This window comes from Neodothiora populina, assembly GCF_041146345.1.
Source record: "Neodothiora populina strain CPC 39397 chromosome Unknown canker_contig_3, whole genome shotgun sequence".
NCBI classification, from domain to species: domain Eukaryota; kingdom Fungi; phylum Ascomycota; class Dothideomycetes; order Dothideales; family Dothioraceae; genus Neodothiora; species Neodothiora populina.
Window position 1 is genome coordinate 1,189,889 of NW_027191417.1, and position 21,014 is coordinate 1,210,902.

At 51.8% G+C, this 21,014-nt stretch overlaps 7 protein-coding genes across 9 annotated transcripts; 3 read left to right on the plus strand and 4 right to left on the minus strand.

Moving 5' to 3' along the window:
• Positions 1–618: 618 nt before the first annotated feature.
• AAFC00_004804 (uncharacterized protein) lies at positions 619–1,603 on the minus strand (the record flags this gene model as incomplete). Of its 2 annotated transcripts, XM_069348199.1 has the most annotated exons (5): positions 619–689; positions 750–1,010; positions 1,143–1,272; positions 1,386–1,398; positions 1,587–1,603. In XM_069348199.1, the coding sequence occupies 5 exons, from the start codon at positions 1,601–1,603 to the stop codon at positions 619–621; spliced, it is 492 nt and encodes a 163-aa protein (XP_069196926.1). The 2 variants fall into 2 exon arrangements, with proteins under 2 accessions (XP_069196926.1, XP_069196925.1); XM_069344498.1 differs by lacking the exons at positions 1,386–1,398; positions 1,587–1,603 and adding an exon at positions 1,576–1,584.
• A 525-nt stretch (positions 1,604–2,128) lies between these two features.
• On the plus strand, positions 2,129–2,566 carry AAFC00_004805 (uncharacterized protein; the record flags this gene model as incomplete). Its single annotated transcript, XM_069344499.1, has 2 exons — positions 2,129–2,195; positions 2,253–2,566. 2 exons carry the CDS (start codon positions 2,129–2,131, stop codon positions 2,564–2,566), a joined length of 381 nt encoding a protein of 126 aa, XP_069196927.1.
• Positions 2,567–3,379: 813 nt separating this feature from the next.
• On the minus strand, positions 3,380–5,770 carry AAFC00_004806 (uncharacterized protein; the record flags this gene model as incomplete). The annotated part of the gene is made up of 2 exons (XM_069344500.1): positions 3,380–5,671; positions 5,741–5,770. 2 exons carry the CDS (start codon positions 5,768–5,770, stop codon positions 3,380–3,382), a joined length of 2,322 nt encoding a protein of 773 aa, XP_069196928.1.
• Positions 5,771–6,535: 765 nt separating this feature from the next.
• AAFC00_004807 (uncharacterized protein) lies at positions 6,536–8,462 on the minus strand (the record flags this gene model as incomplete). Of its 2 annotated transcripts, none has more annotated exons than XM_069344503.1 (2): positions 6,536–8,044; positions 8,097–8,462. In XM_069344503.1, 2 exons carry the CDS (start codon positions 8,460–8,462, stop codon positions 6,536–6,538), a joined length of 1,875 nt encoding a protein of 624 aa, XP_069196930.1. The 2 variants fall into 2 exon arrangements, with proteins under 2 accessions (XP_069196930.1, XP_069196929.1); XM_069344502.1 differs by having other exon boundaries at positions 8,097–8,138.
• Positions 8,463–10,451: 1,989 nt separating this feature from the next.
• On the minus strand, positions 10,452–12,818 carry AAFC00_004808 (uncharacterized protein; the record flags this gene model as incomplete). The annotated part of the gene is made up of 5 exons (XM_069344504.1): positions 10,452–10,545; positions 10,647–10,707; positions 10,802–12,228; positions 12,284–12,316; positions 12,388–12,818. The coding sequence occupies 5 exons, from the start codon at positions 12,816–12,818 to the stop codon at positions 10,452–10,454; spliced, it is 2,046 nt and encodes a 681-aa protein (XP_069196931.1).
• Positions 12,819–13,173: 355 nt separating this feature from the next.
• On the plus strand, positions 13,174–13,667 carry AAFC00_004809 (uncharacterized protein; the record flags this gene model as incomplete). Its single annotated transcript, XM_069344505.1, has 2 exons — positions 13,174–13,476; positions 13,548–13,667. 2 exons carry the CDS (start codon positions 13,174–13,176, stop codon positions 13,665–13,667), a joined length of 423 nt encoding a protein of 140 aa, XP_069196932.1.
• Positions 13,668–14,232: 565 nt separating this feature from the next.
• Positions 14,233–16,132, plus strand: AAFC00_004810 (uncharacterized protein; the record flags this gene model as incomplete). Its single annotated transcript, XM_069344506.1, has 3 exons — positions 14,233–14,289; positions 14,358–14,933; positions 14,993–16,132. 3 exons carry the CDS (start codon positions 14,233–14,235, stop codon positions 16,130–16,132), a joined length of 1,773 nt encoding a protein of 590 aa, XP_069196933.1.
• Between the last annotated feature and the right edge of the window lie 4,882 nt (positions 16,133–21,014).

Genomic DNA, 21,014 nt, shown 5'->3' on the forward strand with positions numbered 1-21,014 from the left:
CGTCAGGAGGATCGAGAATGTTCCGAGATATGTCCAGTACCTGTCCGGTTTGGGTGACTACATTAATACCACTCCCGAGGACTCCGCTTCTCAAATCACCTTGCTTCCCCTCTGGAGTGCTTCGATGACTCCTCTGTATGTACAGCTAGTATCACATCCGCATGTGGACTCATTTGAGGTTTGTGTCAAGTACTGAGACGGGCGTGATCGCAATAGTGGTAAGGTAAGCTACACAGGAAGCATATCACGAAATCTGAGACGGAAATGCGAGTTTATGGACATGTACTGGCTCATTAAGGTCTAAATACGAAGCGAGCCGCTCTTCCCTCCACCAGCGTAAAACGCTTCCTTACACCAAACACACGCAGTGATACAAGTACATGATAAAGACATATATCTTGCTGGCCTCGTGCAAGACGGTCAACGGCACTCCACCGCGCAGTGTGGAGCACTCGATTGCTTTTGTCAATCTTTCTTCTCCTCTTGACCAATTTTCCCTCTTCCCAAATGCTTGCTTTCTCACCCTCTCACTCTCTCGTACAACTTGTTCGCATCATGCAGCATGCGCGTGGTGGCGATTGTCTGTATAGGCCACGCATGCACGTTCAATCAGCGCATTTAGTTGTAGGAGCAGGTGGAGTCGGCTCCTCTGGAGTTCATGAGAAGGGCGACAATGAGACCGTAGAGACCTGTGCAGATGTCAATATATAATGCCGCATCAAGCGAGTGAAACCGGGATGGAGACTTACCCAAGACTTCAGCGAAAATGAGGATAAGAATCATTCCGACGAAGAGTCTGGGCTGTTGGGCAGTACCGCGGACACCAGCATCACCGACAATACCAATAGCGAAACCGGCGGCGAGACCAGCAAGACCGACGGACAGACCAGCACCGAGCTGAATGAAGCCGGTGAAGAGAGAGAGCTGTTGTGTGAGGTTGTTGGAGATGAGGACAGAGACGACGAGACCGTAAATGGCAATGATACCAGCCATAATGACGGGAATGATGTCTAGAGTCACCGATCAGAATTGTTTCATGTGTACAGATGCGTAGCCGGAGATCCTTTTTCCATGTCGTGCAGTAGCGCTCTGTGGATTGACACGATGTGGAAAAGCGCGTCGAGCTCGCGACTAGAACTCACTCTTGACGATCAGATCAGGACGAAGGACACCCATGGCCGAGATACCAACACCGGCCTTGGCAGTACCGTAGGCGGCGCCAAAGCAGGTGAAGACAATGGCGGAGGTGCAGCCCATGGCACCGAAGAAGGGCTGCGATTCATGGTAAGCGTGTGGTTCGAGTATATAGACTGTAGCGAGGCATATGGAGGCTTCTCGAGTAGACATGTTGCAGACGGAGTCGAGGGGCGTCGCGGAAGACTTACGGCGTAAACGGGGCTGTTCGAAGAGACATGGTCAGCTGAAAGACTCTTGCATATCACCGAGGACTGTGCAATATGCAATGCGCATATACTCCAGCAGGACGAGACGACGCCTCTGTCGCTGATTATGGACAAGCATCTGCAGCAGGTGCTGTATACGGCAAGAGGACAGTGATGGAGGTCGAGGAAGAACGGTCAACATACCAGAGATCCGAAGACATGATAACTGATGTGTGTGTGTGAGATTGTCTGGTGTAATCGAAACCGATTGAATGCCTGTCTAGACGACTTTGGAGATGGGAAGAAGGAGGCTGAAGGAGGTGTTGGAGATGGTTGATGGATGTGGTGAGGCGGCGAGATAGACTGGCGTAGCTTTGCTTTGCTTTGCTTGTGGTGACGATAGCCACTCGACGTTGTCTTCCCGTCCCCAAGCTTGCAAGTCACGTGATCGGCAAGAGGCAAGAGCAAGAAGCAAGAAAGATGGAAGGAAGGATTTGGCGAAGTCGTCCTCTCCGCCAAGACTTGTCACTTGCCCGTTCTGTGTGCCTCTTCACAATATTCTCTGATCGCAAAGCTTTACAATTCTTTTTTTCTTTCTCTCTTCACAAAGTCAACTGCTCGCATTCCCTAGCAACTCAGCCCCCATCTCCTCTTCCTACGTCCGTGAAGGCAGGGAACCCACCCAAAAACACATAGACTTCGATACCCGGGCGAGCCTGAGACCGTAACCACTTTTTCCAACAACCATGTCCCAAGACGCAAACGCTGCATGGCCCGTCGCCGACGCCGCCCTCTCCCAGGAGATCCTTGACCGTGAGTTTCCCCTTGCAGTCCGAAAAAGAAAAGAACATGCACTGACGAGAACAACAGTCGTCCAACAGGCCTCTCACTACCGCCAACTGAAGAAGGGAGCCAACGAGGCCACCAAGACGCTGAACCGCGGTGTCGCCGAGGTCATCCTCCTCGCCGCCGACACTGCTCCTCTGGCCATCCTCATGCACTTGCCCCTGCTGTGCGAGGACAAGAACGTGCCTTACGTCTATGTGCCCTCCAAGATGGCTCTCGGCCGCGCCTGCGGTGTTTCCCGCGCCGTCATCGCTTGCTCCATCACCACCAACGAGGCTTCCGATCTCATGAACCAGATCCGCGCCCTCAAGGACAAGGTCGAGCGTCTTATGATCTAAGCTCGTTTTGCTATTTGTTAGTCGACCGGCCAGATACGAGGCCGAGAGCCAAGCGGGAGAGAAAACTGGAGGATATGAAAAGAAAAGAAAAAGATGGAAGAGAGCTAAGGATTTGATTCTGGATGCTCTCAGAATGCTGGCGATGGAAACTTGGTCCATCTTGAAGCTGTTTCTCGAGACTATGAGAAGAAGTCTACAACCCTATCCTCAGAGGAGCCGATATAGTTCATACATGAAACCGCAGAATGAAAGAGACCAATCCACGTTTCGCAACCCAAAGAAAAATCATCATCGTCATCATGAGAGAACCTGATTTCATCGTGCTCTCCTTTCGCGCATAACCCACGGACGAGCATGAAGAAGAAAACAGAGCCATGTCTTTCCATGCTTGCCTGCTATCGTAGTCTTTTTCTCTCATAAGATAGTTATAGAAAAGAGAAATAGAAAAATAAAGTACATTGAAGAGGAAAATACACCTCTCCCTCGCCTTCCCTTCCCTTTCATTCCTCCACTGCGGAAAATGGGTGCGACAAGTCTTCCTTCTTGTCTGAGAAAACGCTATTATGCTGTGGTTCCTCCCGACCACGTCCTACCTCCCTCATGCCATTGACCCCTGTGAGTTCGCATAACTGCTCAGCTGGGACGAGCCAGGTCAGTGGCACCGGCTCATCAGCTAGTGAATGTCCACTTGGGGACGGTAATTTGGTGATACCATCGCCTGTGAGATCAGATCGTTGCAGCCACTGAATAGTCACCTGCTCACTCGATCTTCACCAAGTATATTCATATCTAACGTGTTGACGTCTTGCTTTCTCACGGCGAGCCTGCAGGATAGGGTCTCGGTCCGGAATCATCACTACCACCGAGACCCGGAGGCGCGCCGCCTGGGCCGTCACCTTGACTACCTGAGCTGCCGCCAAACGGCGGCGGTAGGCCGACCGAAGGCGGGAGGGGTAGATCCGGCACTTTGATGGGGGCGTCTGTCGCGGCCTTGAGCTTGTTTGGGAGCTTCTCGCCACGCACGACAGCCTCCATCTCGTCTTTGCCGAGGGTTTCGAACTCGACGAGGGCATTGGCGAGGCGCTCGAGCTGAACACGGTTGGTCGTGAGCAGCTTCATCGCACGCTCCTTGCCTTCCTCGACCAGTCTCCTGACCTCTCCTTCGATCTCTTGTTTCGTCTCGGAGGAAAGGCGGGCGTAGTCAGAGGACAAGTCAATGTTGCCGAGTTTGTCACTCATGCCGGCCTGCGTGACCATCATGTAGGCTATCCTCGTTGCGCTCTGGATGTCGGAAGATGCTCCAGTGGTGACGTTGTCGGGTCCATAAATCAGCTCTTCAGCCACCTTGCCACCCATGCAAACGTCAATCTGAGCCATCATCTCTTTCTTGGTCTCAGACACCTTATCGAGTTCCGGAAGCATCTGCGTTAGACCTAGGGCGTGACCTCGGGGCATGATTGTGGCCTTGTATAGAGGGGTTGTGTTCTTGGTAAGCATGGCGACAAGAGCATGACCACCTTCGTGGTAAGCAGTCATGACTTTGTCTTTCTGTTGGATGACAGCACTACGGCGTTCAGCTCCCATGAGGACCTTGTCCTTGGCCCAAGTGAGATCTTCCATGGTGACTTTCTTGGCCTTGTTCTTGGAGGCGTGCACGGCGGCTTGGTTGACAATGTTCTCCAGTTCGGCGCCAGAGAATCCGGGAGTGCCACGGGCGAGTACAGTGGCGTCGACTTCGGTATCCACGCGGATGTTCTTGAGATGATGCTTGAGGATAGAGACACGACCGCGCACGTCGGGAAGGCCGACAGTGACGTTGCGATCAAAACGACCGGGGCGAGTCAAGGCCTTGTCAAGCGATTGAGGGAAGTTGGTAGCACCGATGATGACAACGCCCGTGTCCTGATCAAAACCGTCCAATTCTGTGAGGAGCTGATTCAGAGTCTGCTTGGCGTAGGCAGCGTCACGTTCGTGGCGCTTGCTTCCTATGGCATCCAATTCGTCAATGAAGATGATGGCGGGTGACTTTCCACGGGCAGCGCTGAAGAGGTCGCGGACACGTTTCGCGCCAACACCTACATAGACTTCATCGAATTCGGATCCCGACATGTAGAAGAAAGGAACGCCGGCTTCGCCAGCGACCGCGCGAGCCAAGAGAGTTTTACCAGTACCAGGAGGACCAACGAGAAGGACACCCTTGGGAAGTTTGCCACCTAGTGTAGAGAACTTCTCGGGAGCCTTGAGGAATTCGACCAGCTCTTGCAATTCTTCCTTGGCCTCATCGCATCCGTGGACATCACTGAAGCGAGTCTTTTGCAGTTCCGGCTTTGCTTCGGCATTTTGGGTGCCTCCGACCTTTTTGATGACACCGGTAGCCTCGATGAAGAGGGTGAAGACGACGAGTGACATGTAGCAGACGAGACCAAAGACGAGCAGGAACTTGACCCATTTGAAGATGGTGTTTCCGAGAGACTCGTCAACGACGACATAGAGAGGCTCCTTCTTGGCTCCAGATCCTTGACGAGAGATTGAAATGTTACCTCCTTGTCCGCGCGCAGCGACGGCCTGACCGATAGCCTGGAGTTGCTCACCATTGATAGCGTTGTTGCCGCCAGCAGCCTGTCCAACCGCGCCGCTCTCGGCCGCACCTACTCTCTCGAGCGCGCGGAGATAGAGCTGCTCACAAGCAGGACTGGTGGCGAAGCGGTTGGTGTTGTAGCGCTCCACCAGAATCTCAGGCATGTTGGCGCGGAGCAGGGCGGAGTAGAAGGCGTTCTGGGCGGTTGCAGATTGAGGATTGTTGTTGGCAGTTTGTTCCATGTGCGCAAGAAGACTCTGAGAAGTGTTCGAGCTTGAGCCGAAGATATTACGGTGATGCATGAGGCCGACATTGCTGAGACGTGCAGAGGATATGGCTTTGATGAACGGACGGCGATTGATGGTAGTAGAGAGGTGACGCGGAGATTGGTGGAAGTTGTTGCGAGCAAGAGGACTACCGGCGAGACGGCGAAGAGGCTGGAGGGGGACTGCCATCTGTCGCCACGATGTGCTGAAGACGGCAGACATGCCTGGCCAGAGGCCCCTTGTGGATGTGGCGGCGATGCTCTGCGAACAGAAGTGTCAGCGAGTCTTGTCTTTATCTAAAGTAGACATTGAATGGATGAGTGAACGCACCTGCAGCATCGCTGGAGCCTGGGTGGCCATGATGATACGAATGTAGAAAGAGCGGACACGGCCGCAAGGAAGGAAGGGCTGAACCGCAGTCGAGTGTTGCCTGGGTAAGGTAGAGCGCAGACGTGGATGACTTCCCCCTCAAAATGCTACTACCTGCACAGTAACGAAAAATCTGAGACGCAATGAATGTGTGAGAGAGAGAGATAGATAGTAAAGGATGTAGCGATCACTCCAGACACAGTAATGCAAGTAAGGTATTATTACTCTACGTACAACACACACGCCATTGGAAGACCGAAGCCAAGCCATGACGCCTTCCAATCGTTTCATTCTGCCGCCTTCCATGTCTAATCCCTGAAACCCCGACCTCCGACTTACTCATAACTTCCCCTACTACCTTACTTGTACCAATACTCTGTATCTTCGCTCCGCGTCAGAACAAATACAAGCACCTACAAGTACAAATGGCGGAGAGGCGGCATATTTGGTGGAAATCTAGTATGACTGTCTAGCTAAATGTGTGCTTTATATACTAAACAAAAGAATCTGGGTATCGTCATCCAGAAGAAGAACAAGGCAAGGTAGACGGCGCTAATGTACAACTGACGCGAAGAATGATCTGTGTGATGGTGATAAGTTATGCTCGGCAGCCGTGGTTCTCGTACCATGTATCGTTATATAAACACATTACAAAGAATGCAAGTAAGAAAAAGCGAACCAGGAAAGGAAGTCAAGGCGAGACCAGATGAAGTAAAGAAGAAGGAAAAGAAAATATACAGGAGGCAATGGCCGAAGTCAGAACATGTCCTCGTCTGAGCGGTAGCTGAGAGGCCCTCGCTCCTCCAAGGGTGTTCGATAAGTTTCATATGGAGTCTGCATCTCTTCCTCTTCTCTTTCCTCTTCCACTGGTCGCGAGGTCAGCTGACTCTGCCTGCTGTCGCTTAAGCCGTAGATTTCGCTTTCCACGATACTGTCACTGCCACTGAATCGACTGATCATGCGAGGTTCGTAGGCGCCACTGTGGCTGCTCGCCCCGCGCACGCTCTCGTCAGGCGTACGAGGGCGATGATGCAACGGGAATCCCAGTGGGGGCGCAGAGTAACTGTTCCAGGAACCACGCTCAAGCCGAGTCGCCATCGTCGTCACTTCGCGCTGGAGGTCATGTAACTGACCCTCCAGGAGTTGACGAGCAGCACGCTCCTCGGCCAACACATCGTACAGCTGACGAACGGTACCGGAAGACGTCCTTGGACGGGGGTATGGACTCCCAGAAAGATTGTAGCTTGCGCTGCTGTCGTTCCAGCTTCGATCTGGTATGTTGATGCCATCTTCGTATGTTGCATGGTCTGGCGACCCTGGCAATGATGCTGGTCGCCAAGAGGGATCTTGCAGTGTGTCTATTAGGACACTCGGCGTGTGTTGACGGCGAGCGCGGTGTATATCAGACGGCGGACTCAGTGTGTTGGTGCGGCTTCCTGCAGTCAGTCGCTCAAGAGAAGATTGAAATTCGAACAGGCTTGATTCCAAGTTCGCAACCCGACGCTCGAGATCTTCGGAACGATCTGCGCCTGCTGTCACCGGGCGCGAAGCCCCGAGTATGGGTGAAGAAGCCTTGCCCTCGGAAACAGCCCGTTGTCCCGCCACGGCATGGCCCAGAAACTTTGCGGAAGCGGCATGCGCATCATCATCACCATGCGCAACTGTGTCATCAGCATCGAAAGAATCATCAGCAATCTCAGCGTCTGCAGGTGCACGACTTGGTGTGTCTGGATTCAGCAGAACAGTCCCAGCACAGCTTTCTCTCCAAAATTTTATCTCCTCGCTTCGGTTCCGCGTTGATGGACGTTGTAGTATGGCCTCGCTCAGGTCATTGGCACTGCGTGACCTACGTTTTTCAGCGAGAGGTGTGCTTGTGATGGCCAGCCCGATCTCGGACTCGGGGACATCCGCGTATGTTCCAGTGCCCATATCACCCATTCCGGAGTCTGGTGGTGATCCTAATGCTGTTCCAATAGTGGCAGTATTGGTCTGCGTGACATTCAAAGTAGGCAGTGTGGCTCTTCTCCTAGTCCCATTGTTCGGTCTGTGGTAGAATGGGTTGCCCAGATCCAACGGCTTGAGCTGCGCGCTCCTGGGGAATTGCAGAGTTCCTGGTGATCTTGCTCCCAATGACGGAGATCGACGCGAGCGTGGCTCGATGAGGTCTGGCGCAGAAAAGACCGGAGGAGAAAGCGGCAATGGCGAGACTGGTCGATGGATTGCTTGCACAGGCGGCGCCTTGGTCTTCATGAATTGGCCAGGGTCCTTTCAGGGAGTCAGTGAATGCTTCCTGAATTTAGACTCGCATTGCACGTACACTCATATGATAGCCATGTCGAGGAGGAGAGGGTTTGGACATTTCCACAGCCTGATGGCTCTCCTTTGTCCTTCTCCCAAACAACTTGCGCACGACTTTCCGGAAAGACCCTGACCTTGTCGAAGTGGACGTAGACTCGGCTCCCGAGTAGCGAAACGTTGGGGCTGGTGCCGGAGAGATCTCATTTCGCAGCTGACTCGTGCTCCGGAGTTTGTTGTTGGATATACGTTTTCTCAACCGTGACGGCAGGTCTGACGAAAGGCGTGGGCATGGCTGAGAGCGGTGTCCTATATCTAAAGATTGGCTAGGCCTAGGGGGCCGTACGGGCTCTGTACGAGCTCGGTCTTCGTTCCGATGTCCATCCATAGAGCCATATAGATGATGCCTTCGAAGTTTTCAAATACGGCTTTCTATAACGTTAGATTGAGAGTGATGATGCTACTGTTGCCGCTAGAACTGAATATTCTCGGGAGAAAAGAACGACGGTGGAAATAGCTGAAGTCGTGCAGAATGAGTGACGAGTGATAACACAAGAAAGAAGTTAGTAGTAGAAGCAGTAGTTGTAAGAAACACACTCTCTCCCCTGAATGATAATCGACACAATCAATAAACCAGCCGAAGCTGGGTGAACGAATACGCCCTGCGAAGTGATCAAAGAACGACGAGGAGGATCAGAACTAAAGACCCAAAATCACTGAGGGCAGATGCAGGCATATACAACCTGAACCGCAAGCGGGCGAGCATCCGTAAACATAGACCGATCAGGGTCGAAGGCCGAAGCTAATAGGGTAAGCATTGTCGGCCTGCGACAGCTACTGATCTACTATGAGTATCATGAGCACTGCCCTTGCGCGGGGTGTATGTGGTCGAGTGCGCAGAGTGGCGTATGCTCTGCCTGCACTAGCTTTTGCATTACAGTAGTTATCGTCGCAACCTGTTTCAGGCAGTCCATTGACTCGTGTTGGCGCTGCGGCGTGACAGCCTTTTGACGTGCCAAGTAGCGATGCGATTTGGGATTTTTTTTTATAGTACGTTAGGTTTTGCATGGTGCACTTAGTAGTGGCTGAAAAGTAAAGGAACCACACCCCTGTCAGCGTTGCACCTGACGCTATTGTTATCCTTGTCGAACTGGAAGTAAGGTATCTTAGTGTATCAGGCCTCGGAGACGTTCCAACGACGAGAACTGGCTGATCGGCTCGGCCAGTCACAACCTAAAATTTGGAGCCAATTTACTTCAAGCGAACCCTAATTTTGACTTGTAAAGCAACCACGGACCCTCTTTCTCTTGCTCGATTGTCACGCAATTGTCCCTACATACCACGCGGTAGATCTGGCCTAGTGCATTTGAGACGCAGAAGACTCCTTGCGATTGCATGTGCATGTTCAGCATGCATCTGCCGGTCCTGAAGGTATAATTGCAAGTGATATCGCGAGTCGACGAGGCACCACTTGTCCTTAGAGCATTCTGTATAAGGTAAACAATCCATTGATCGAAATCCGGAACTCGATCTCGGCTTGCCTGCTCACCAAGGTTGAGAGTTATTGCTAGTACCACATAAGGTGCCTGATTTCCCACATCCTCGTGTCGAATGACGGTATCCATCATAGAAGCTTTAAGGAGGGTGCCGCAGAGCTCCGCTTGTAATCTCGCAATGTGGAGAACTTCGTACCCCCTCTCTATCAGAAATCGGCAAGTCACCCACGGACCAGTCGCTGCTCTCAATTCGCTTGCACCATTCTATCACGAACAGCGATAAAGATGGCGCAACGCCATGATTCTTGCGCCGCACAGGCACACCAAGACATTCTTTGTGACCTAGGGTTCGCGCGAAAGACCTTCTTGGGTAAGGTGCTGCGTGAAGTTGAGGCGTTTCCGGGTCTGATTGCTTCAAACTAGACGAAGCAATGCCGCAAAGGAAAGTGATCCGCTACCGGGACTCGCTTGAAAACTCCGTACCAAGATTTGCAAGTGGTCTGTTTATCAAAGCTATTCGCAAGGATTCTGGGGACGACATGCCTTCAATTACAAGGACCACGTTGAAGAGTGGCGGCTCCTGATTTCCATGTTCCAGGACAAAGCACAAAATATCTTTGATTCGCGCTAAGGTCTATACTCTTTCTCACCGCACGAAAGGTAGCATTGTTGTATGGTACGTGTAATGTATGACCCTCAGTTTGCCCATGGATCAGCCGAAGCCCTCGCTTGGTTTGTCGGAACTTTGGACTTCGCAGACCACAATCCGCCCGTACGTTCAGCCACCCGACGCTCCATCGCGCGTCCATGACTTGCCGTGGCAGAGCGGCGGCAATGGCCCCAGAATGGCGATGGTGGATGTCACCCAGTAAGGACTCTATTTACCCTACTTGCAAAGCATCAGATAGACTCGGGTAGCGCAGATCCGAGTTCTCCCCAAGAAACTCCATCCAGGACTTTAGAAATGCATTTCCCCTGCGGCGATGTTAGTCGAAATACATGCATGCGGCTGCACTGAAACGGCTTCGTGAGGTCCACTCTTGCCGCATACAGCGAACGTATACTGCAACACTTACTGACTGACTGTATCTGAATCTCCGATAATGCACAAATGCCGCTTGGGTCGCGTCATGGCCACTGGAAGCCGTCAGCTTAACATCGCAAAGAGCTTGTGCAGCATGGTATACGTGCACAATTATGCTATAGACAGGGGCAAGGGAGTAGTACATACCGTTCAGACGACGCTTCTCGCTTAGGAACCCGACTTCACGCTGGGCATTGCTACGCACTAAAGTGACGATCACAGCCTCTTTTTCTCTACCCTGGAAGCCGTCAATACTGCCTAATTCTATACCCTTGAATCGTTCTTTCAAGAGCTGGGAGAGTATTGCGAGCTGGCCGTTGTAAGGAGTGACGACAGCTATGTCTTCAGGCTTCACTCCAGCATCTACAAGGTTTTGTACGTGCATCTGGGCGATTGCCGCCTCGTGCTCATTGCTTTTGCTCTCCCCCATTAGGCTGCTCTTGGACTTTGCTTCTTCATCATCTTCGGTCTTCTCAGGAAAGTCGCCACCTTGAGTATCCCAGAAGACTAGCGGCTCCCTTGTGTCGTCACTATCCTTCACTTCGTAGGGCAAGTCTACAAGTAATCTCGCTTTTACAGCTTCGGCAGCTACCAGCTTTGACTCGTACAAGGCGGCAGACGGGAATGCATTAATCGTCTCATGCATGCGATACTGTGTTGTCAGCATTCTTTTGATGTCTTCGCCATGCAAAGTCAGCATGCGGTCGAAGAGGGTCGTCTCGAGTCTGACATCGTCCTCTCTGGACTTCCTGGCTTCCTTTTTGTTAGTCTTCGAGTTCAGACTCTTGATGGTGGGTGGTAGCTGTAAGTGATCTCCGGCGAGAATGACTTTGTCTGCACGGCTGGCCAATATCGCTACCCAGCTCTGGGCCTCGAGAGCCTGTGAAGCCTCATCAATAATGAGCACATCGAATCTTTGATGTTTGAGATGGAAGCCACCAGCTCCGTGTAGTGTCGAGCACACGACTTTACTTCCCCTGATCAGGTCGTCGATGCATCGACCTTCCCGCTCTCGATATTCCTTCCGTAATTCTTTCATTTCCCCGTAGATTGCCTTGCGCTCTCGACCATTTCGTGTTTTGCGAATGCTGGCTTGTTTCGCGTCCATCTCGTTCCTGATGTCCTTGACTATCTCCGCGGCTTCACTTGTCCGGGTCAGGATGTCCAGACTGTGATTAAGGACTCCTGGGAGCAAGCGCGCAGGGTGCCCCAGACGTATCATGGGCACCTTGTGTGGGGCGAGTCTCTCGACGATGTTGTCGACGGATATGTTGCTCGGTCCGCAGACCAGTAGTCTCTTGCCTTGTTCTAGGAACTGGAGTATCAGTTCGATGAGCGTGTGCGTCTTTCCAGTTCCTGGCGGGCCATGGATCAAGGCTATATCACTAGAGGCCAGGGAGAACTTGATGGCGTCTTTCTGTGAGTCGTTGAGTGATGGGTCTACCCACTCTACTGTCTTGCTAAGATTCCGGGGCTGTATAGGTGCAGGCGACGACTGGCCAAATATGACACGAATCAAGGGTGAGATTTCACTATCTCCCATCTTCTGCAGATGGGTCATGGACTGGTTCATCCTGATCTGGAATCAGTACGGGAGACTGTCACGTCACGGCGCGGACACAGGGATACCTCTTGTAGGTGACATCGTTTGCAAGTTTGACACTATATACACGAAGAGAATCAGCCATGCGCTCTGCCAGCCTTCTCTCATACATCGAGACGATACAACCCACATCCACAGACGTCCAGAGGGAATCTCGACCTCATCTTTGTCCAAAGCCACAACAAGCACATCCTTGGACACTTTGGTGGTGACGCCCTGAACCATGCGCTTTTCCATCTCTTCTCTCGCTTTCTTCTTCTCGGCACCCTTAGGCTGTTCCGAGACTCCGACGATGTCTCCCACCCTGAGGCCATGTTCCGGCAGTTCCTTGCTCTCACCAGCGACGGCACTATCCAGGGAGAGCTCTAGTAACGTTTTACCACCTAGACCTGTGCGCTGAGAAGCCACAGTCAAGTTCAAGAGGGCAAGACCAGCGCGCGCGAGAGTGCTCGGGGCATGGGTTGCGGTCAGGATGCCTGTCTCTTCAGTCTCTGCCTTGAGCTCATCCGAGAGCAGCTTGAGCTGTCTGTCCGCAAATGCAGGTATGTCCAGCGGTGTCATTTTGAGGTTGCTGATCTCTCATCTGTGAACGAGTCGTCTAGAATGGATCCTGCTGTGGATTTGACAACGTGGATGTGAAATATAAGTCGCCTTATGTCCACCGAGTGTTGTGTTTAGAAATATATTCGAGTTGTACCAGCCCCGCCAATCGTCGTCATTTGCATATATAAGGGTAAGTGTAACCGACCAAGAGTGAGTCGGCTAGACTTTCGCCGAGAGCATGTGATGCCGAGCTTAATTAAATGGAGGTATCCTTACTATGTTGTATGTGTTAATCTGGACAGACAGACTCACCTAGACCACTGTACAGTAATCACTTGACATCGGAATCGACAAGCGGTGCAAGCGACTCGCAATGCCGTCGTCAGATTACACCTCAGCAGGTGGCGGGCTGAAGTTGAAAGGCGCCAAATCAGCGGGCATTGACAAGAAGCGCAAGAAGAGCAAAAAAGAAAAGTCCACTCACACGACCGCAGACAAGAAAGCGGGAGAAACAGCAGATGCTGAAGCGCTGCCTGACGGAGAGCAAAGTGTGGCACAGCACGGGGGAACGAGCGGCGATGGCAGCGAGAGGGAGCGCAGCGCCTTGAGTCGCGAACCCGAGACCAGAGGCAAGACCGAGGCCGAGATCAGACATGAAGAGATGAGGAGGAAACGAGTAAGGGATATCCAGGATACATCACAAGCCATCTTTGCTTGCGTATACTGATCTATTTGTCTTCTCTGCAGTTAGACGAACGTCTCAAGCGCGAGGGCGTCAAGACGCACAAGGAGAGAGTGGAGCATCTGAACAAATACCTGAGCACTCTCAGCGAGCACCACGACATGCCCAGAATCGGACCCGGCTAACGTCTGCTGTTGTTTATGCGATTCATACGGCGGAGCATGACTTTGAGGAATTTAGCAAGGCGTTCATACGGTTCACAATGGGACAGAGCTGCCATCTATCGGGCAGGCGAGGTTCCTATCACATGAGGTTCGAGGACTAGATATTGTACATATCTCACATACGAAAACATGAAGATGGGAGATATTGCAGGAACAGGAACAACACGGAGGATGGCATCTCTAGCTCAATCTCGGGTGGTCAGTGTAGACACAGTGCAGAGGCGCATATGTACGACCTCTGTGAGCAAGACTGACATGAAGGCATAGCTTCAGAAACCAAGGATTGTATATTGCTGTTGCCTGGGAGCATGTCGTAGCTACTGTACGATATGAAGCATCTCTACCTGCCCCTATAAACGCAGGCATTCGAATGTTTGATGTGTTTGCATACCGCAGCTGTATACAAGTATTACTATACTGCAATGATGTTGATTACTTGTATCCCCGCAATTAAACACAATAACACCAACGTGAAACTGTCCACTTCGCACACAAACACACATACACATACCATACAAACATCACAATGGCCGACGCAGAAGACAAGGAGAAAGCAGAGAAGCTGGCCGCGGCCAAGAAGCGTGTATGTTACCCAATACTGACCAGACCCATTCACCACTAGCGACGTTACTGATTGAGCCATCATCACAGTTCGAGCAACTCAAGAAACAGCAGAAGAAGGGCAAGAAGGGCGCCAAGAGCAAGGAAGAGAAGAGCGAGGATGCAGCAGCCAAGGAGGAAAAGGAAGAAGCAGCAGCTCCTGCAGAGCCAACTGAAGCATCAGAAGCCCCAGAAGCTACCCCTGAGACGACGGCAGACATAGTTGCTTCTCCCACCGAGGAGGAGCCCCCGACTTCGACCTCGCCGTCTCCTTCGTCACAGCGACCAGGCCACGCGCGCAAGGAGTCGCAGAGTGCCCAGTCGCGTCAACGCTCCGAATCCTTCAGGCAAGCATCTATATCGTCTCCTGCGCAGTTGAAGTCTCCGGGTCTACCCTCAATCAGTGCCGAAGACGAGGTGCAAGACATCTATCGCAAGCAGCATGCTCGTATAGAAGAGCTCGAGAAGGACAACAAGGCTTTGAAAGGGGCAGAGCTCGAGCACATGACAAAACTCCAGAAGGCCGACGAGGAGATTGAGAAGCTGAGGGAGAGCAATGCTGAGATTGCCGAGTTCAAGTCGAGGGCTGCAGTTGCAGACGAAAAGACGAAAGAGGTCGAGAAACTGGTATGCGCTTGTTCAGCATGCCCTCCCTTCACTGATCTAGACAACTAACAATGCAACAGAACGCCGAAGTCACGTCGCTACAACGACAATGCACACAAGCACAACAAGCTGCCAACGAGAAACGACGGAAATCAAACGCCAGCCCGTCGCGCGAGGTTCAGGAGCAGCTGTCGCAAAAGACGTCTACCATCGAGTCATTAGAACTCGAACTATCCAATCTGCGCAATCAGTATCACATCTCTCAATCCACAAACGAAGCGTCTCAGGTCACCATCACCGAGTTGGAGCAACGAGTTCAGTCCGCAGAGGCTGCATCCGAAGCCGCAAAGCAAGAAGTGGAAACACTCAAAGATTCGCTCTCCAAGACGGCCGAAGAGAGCAAAGACAAGACACCCGACGAAGATCCAGCAGCACTGCAACAGCGTATCGCCGTGCTCGAATCTGATCTGCGCACTGCCCAGAACAGCGCCACGGAAGCCGCCCAGCGCGCAACGAGTCTGGAGCAAAAGATCGACGCCTTGACCAAATTACACAAGGACGCCACCGCCACATCTAGCTCGCAAGAAAAAGAACTCTCAGAGCTCAAGAGCAACATCACCAGCCTACAGACCAAAAAGTCGCCAAAGCCCGACGACGCCGAGGAGTCGTTGTCGGACCTGGAAGACGAGGAGCGCGAGAAGATGGTGAATCGCATCCGCGAGCTCGAGGCCGAGAACTTTGACCTCAAGCGCGGTATCTGGCGCGAGACGAGACAAGCGTTGCAGCCAGGCCTGGAAGACGACGGCGGCGCCACCAGTCCCGGATACGAGGACATCGACCTCAATGGCTCGAATCCCTACGCCTCCGTCACTGCAGCAGCAGCGCGAGCCGGCATGCCCGGCAGACAAGGCAGCTCCTTCCAAGACGTCCTGCAGTCCGGCATTTCCGCATTTACAGGCAAAGACCGACGCATGTCCGTCACGGGAGAAAAGTCATCAGGAAGATCCCGAGGCCAATCACTCGGCCTGCTCTCAGAAGATGGGTTCGATGAAGACGCCTTCAGAGAAGCGCAAGAGGAAGAGGGCAAACGCAGGATCGAGCGCATCAAGGAAGTCAAGCGCGGCCTGGATCAGTGGAGGGGCTGGAGAGTCGATCTCGTGGATATGCGTCAGGGCGGGCTCGGCGGGAATGCGTGGACTGGACCCGTCTTTGATGTATGAACGAACGAATGCACGACGACACGCGGAGGAAGAAGAAAACGCCATGCGACGCATCACTGAGACGTTGCGCAGATAGAAACTTGGTCGTCGACTAGTACTCCTAGCAGACGAAAACAATACATAATATTGCTTTCCATTCTCGCCCTTCCGTCCCTTATACATCTTGACAGCATTCAGCTGCCTTTCTGCCACCGTCTGCCGAGACCACGGTTCCCTGCTACCCACTAAACGCCAGCTCCAGCACAGTCCATTCCCGCCAGGAAGCCAAGGCTATCGGTCATCTCTTGAAGTGAGAGTAGATAGTCCTGCGCGGACAGCGCCACTGCGTGGGGCCTTTCCTTTCTCTGCTCTCCGACCGCGGCTATTCTTTCTCTCTATCATGTCAGTCTATGGCATGTCTGTCTATGGCATGACTCCTCTGGCATAGCTCCCTCTGTTGTGCTGTATCTCCTTCTGTCATCCCTAACCATCTTCGCGTCTGTTTCTGGCCTCGTATACTAAAATGTGATATCACTTGCGTGAAATGAAAGGGACAAACCTTGGATGAGATGAAGATGAGACTGTAGAGATGTGAAAAGACGAGAGTAGAGCAAATCTTGTATCGGTGTTGTGCTGGGTGAGGCAGAGGGGAGTGCTACTGGCACGTCATGTATATTTAGATAGGAAAACAGGGAAGGCGGGAAGCAAGGTGGAAGATTGGAGCTATGCTGAGTGTTCAAGGAAACCAACCGGACCTAAAGCTCCAGGCTTTGCGCTCCTTGGAATTCATCAAGCTGGAACTGACGACATATAAGTACTCAACGACCTTCCCCTAGCTAAAAGCAGTCGCTCAGCCTCCTTGACAGCGTAAGAGTTCGCCCCAGCAACCGCGTGAAAAGAAGCCGAAATCTGCCTCGCAAGCGGATCCTCCAGCTCCCACCCCATATACTCAGCCCTCTGCAACTGCAACGCCCTCCCGTACCAAAGCAGCCCATGCAGACCGGTAAAATCACCCAGCGTCGTGGCGTCGTACTCGCACTTCCACAGCGTCTCGAGCTCGGCCCGGTGGTCCTGCGTCAGCCAGTGACCGAGCCCGTAATGCGCCGCGACGACCTCGTACGCTTTCGTCTTGTAGGCGATGACGCCCCAGAAGTCGTCGCGCAGGCCCGCGAGCACCGCGGACACGGCGTGCCGGCTGCCCGTGTGTGCGGTGTATACGCCTTCGTCTTCGAGGATTTGCGTGTAATCTTGGAAGGCGCGCGTGAATTCGGAGGTTCGGTAGATGCGCGCTGTTTCGTCTGCGGTGGGGAGCTCGAAGAATGGGGCCAGGGTGGGCTTGAGGTCTAGAAGGCGCAATTGGTGGGCTTGTGTGAATTTGGGACTTATCAACATGGCTGGGAGCTTGGGTGGTGCGTCTGGATGGGTGTCGTTTGAACGAGTCCCTGGGGCCGTGATCATGGTGGCTCCTTTGTGCTCTGATGGGTTTGAGGTCCCTTTGGTCCTGTCTTTCTTCTTTTCGTACTTCTTCCTGGCGCGCTTCGCCTTGCGACTGACGTCCTCATTTCCAGACATGTTGGAGAGCTTTTGAGTGATAGGACACACTTATTGATCTTCTGTGGTAACGCTCAAGCGTGACTAGGATGGTAGGTTTTGATATGTGTGAGGCCAAGGGAAAAATTGTGGAACATCAAATCGCATACAGAAGCAGGATAAGTGTCCGAGAGCAGGATGCAAGGGCAGACACGCAGAGCTGAGCGAATGTGAATAGAATGCAAGATATACAGGGTGAGTGAGGCTGGATGGTAGATGTCTTTGACGACGATATAGTACTACATCCACCCTGGGTACCTGTTCTGTAGAACCGCCACAACCAGGGTTTCTTGTGATGCTGAATGATCAAGAGGTAAAGAACAAACAAAAGTCAAGGAGCAGATGGGCATTGACAACCGAGTGCTTCAATCTGTGTAATGCCACAAGAGCTGTACTTACTCTTAGCTAAATCTGCCAGGACAAACCGTTCATTGTTTGAGCTCCGCTATTCTGATTCAAGTCTTTATCGGTAACTGCTCATTCTACCCTCTTTGCATCTGTATTCCCTGGTATGAGCAAAATCCACTACACTTACAGGAAGGACACATATGCGACTGCATCATAGGACCTAAATGTTAGCAAGCTAAATACCCTTTTCCATACTTGTTGGATTGAGAAGCTACAAGAAGTCCTTGAAGTCTCTGTCAAACAATCACAATCCTGTATCATGACTTTGGAATAAGTCGAGATTCATCACCTCAGGATGATCCTCAGTGTCTCGAGCAGCGCCGGTTGGGGTGAGAGGGTATGCAGTGATGGATAACAGCGGCCACACTTGACGATCAGGCACATCGCGACCTTATATGTCCTATGCTTGACATCTTGCTTTTGCTCAAATCGAAAGACAATGAACGTAGTCTTGACCAGTCCTGTTCGCGAATTTGGAGGTTCTGGATAGACGCAAGACAGACGTCCCATCCCCACAAAATAGCAGAACTCAGACTCGATCCTGCAAAATCGCCTATTTAAAAATCCTTAGTCAGCGTACTTACGCTTTTGCTCAACCACCAATATACATAAATTGATCCCACAGCAAATAATCATCTCTTAGAATGGTCCAAGGAAAAACTGCTAGGAAGCCAGCTCCGAAGCCGGCACGATCAAAGATCACAGTACGAGAAAACAAAACTTCGGCATCCCAAACAGACGATCAATTGCCGTTTGATCTTCAGCAAGTTCTCCTTAATATCTTTCAAGATGCTTGCGTTGCTGGTCAACTTGCTGAAGTCGAGTCAAATCTCCAAGAGGTCAAAGGACATTTGTACAATCGTGATTTTGCAGCTGCATTTGGCAAAGAATCCTACTTGAAAGCCTATGCTGCAAGATGGAGTCCAAGCAGAGCCTTGGGATATGCTCACGTCTTTCGTGACATCGAACGTCACATTCTAGAGTCTGTCCCGGCTCCATTACATGCGGGCAATCTTGTCGACTCTTCAATATCAAGGGACACTAGCAAGGTTTATGTTGCTGCTACGAGTCCGACTCCTGAGGATGACCGCAGAACAGTGGCAACAGTGACTGCAGATCTTGCTCGTACGACAGTCGCAGAGACAACTTCAAGTGAGCAGAACAGCCTCATATCAGGCTCTCCAGAAGGCGGCAATGATGATGGCAAATTGTCCGATCACGTAGCACACAGCAACGTCCAGTCTACCGACAACAATCATGCATCCACAAAAGCCTCCTCCGCGTACAAGATCGCATGTATAGGCGGAGGCGCTGGTGCAGAGATTGTGGGATTGGCTGGCTGGCTCAAAGCATCGAGATCCAACAATTCTCCGCAAGCACAAACATCTGTGCCAAAGTTTCCAAGCGCAATCGAGATCTTATGCCAGGACATTGCCGACTGGGACGCGGTCGTTCAAGGCCTATATGATTGCTGTGTCGTACCGCCGAAGCTGTCCAAGCACGCCTCACCCGCAGCAATTGCCGCAAACGTTGCAGTGCAATCATCTGCAGACTTCAATGTTCGTTTCCAGCGACACGATGTTCTGAATCTAGATACAAAAACTATGAGGCTACTCTACTCAGACACAGACCTTGTGACGATCATGTTCACGCTCAATGAGCTTTATTCGGCATCCATACCAAAGGCACAGCGTTTACTCCACAATCTTACTTCTTGCATGAAGCCAGGTGCCTTATTACTAGTTGTCGATAGCCCAGGAAGCTATTCTGCTGTCGCAATCAATGGCGCCGAGAAGAAATATCCTATGCAATGGCTACTTGATCACACCTTGTTGCCCGCTGCTGGCATCAAGGGTGATGCGGTGTCTGTTACGCGATGGGAAAAACTCGTTGGAGATGACTCAAGATGGTTCCGACTACAGGAAGGACTCAATTATCCCATCGATCTGGAGAACATGCGTTATCAAGTCCATCTTTACCGTCGATGTGGTAATTCAACATGAAGTCAGAGGCATTGCGATTTTTACCGGCCATCCCGAGAGTGCTGGGAAACGACATGACGCATGAATGTATTGAAAGAGACTTGTGGTGTGGTTCCTTGGGAAACGCATAATCAAAGACGACTTCTCGGATTTTGTTATGAGTGGGCAAGAAGGTCCATATATTTGGTCTCATGATATCAAGCAAGCGCATGTCCCCGAAGCCGAATTTTGGACTCGCGAACGGCTTATTGGGAGCATTTCGTTTGCGTGCGCGAGGGACGCGGGGTGGCCTCTCGTGAGGAACGTGGCCAGCTAAGCAGCATCCTAGATGAGATACTTGAACCAAGCGTTGTTCAAGCAGCGGCGACCTCAGCGCAAGCACTAAGCAAACTCCAGCACCATCAACGCTGCTTACGGGATGTAGACTATGCATGACAACATTACAGACAATAGCATGGCTGTCTAGCTTGTCTACAGGATCAAGATCTCTGTTTGCATGCGGCAGCATTTGCCAGACATCATAGCATTACAACCTCAGAGCCTTACAATAGTCCACAGATGAGGTGGGGTGGAACTGCATTCTAGCGTGTATCTTGTCTCACGTAATCACACAGGCTTCATTCCGCTCTTATGGCAATACAGATGCAGTGCAATTGAGTATTGCTAAAAAGGGGGTGTTTTCGATATGATATACATACTGTAGGTCGATCGTATGGAATGTCAAAATATCTTGAAATTATGGTTACTAACCATCACCCGTACCTATAATTGGGAAGGTTCAGAGACCCCTTTTTCCATTTTCTGGTATCGAGACTTGGCCTGCGTCAGTGTTTCGTATCCAGATCCAGAATAGCCGAGGCTGGTGAAGTACATGCGACGACGACGAGATGGTAGCAAATCTCCTGTGGCCGAGGATGTAGGCA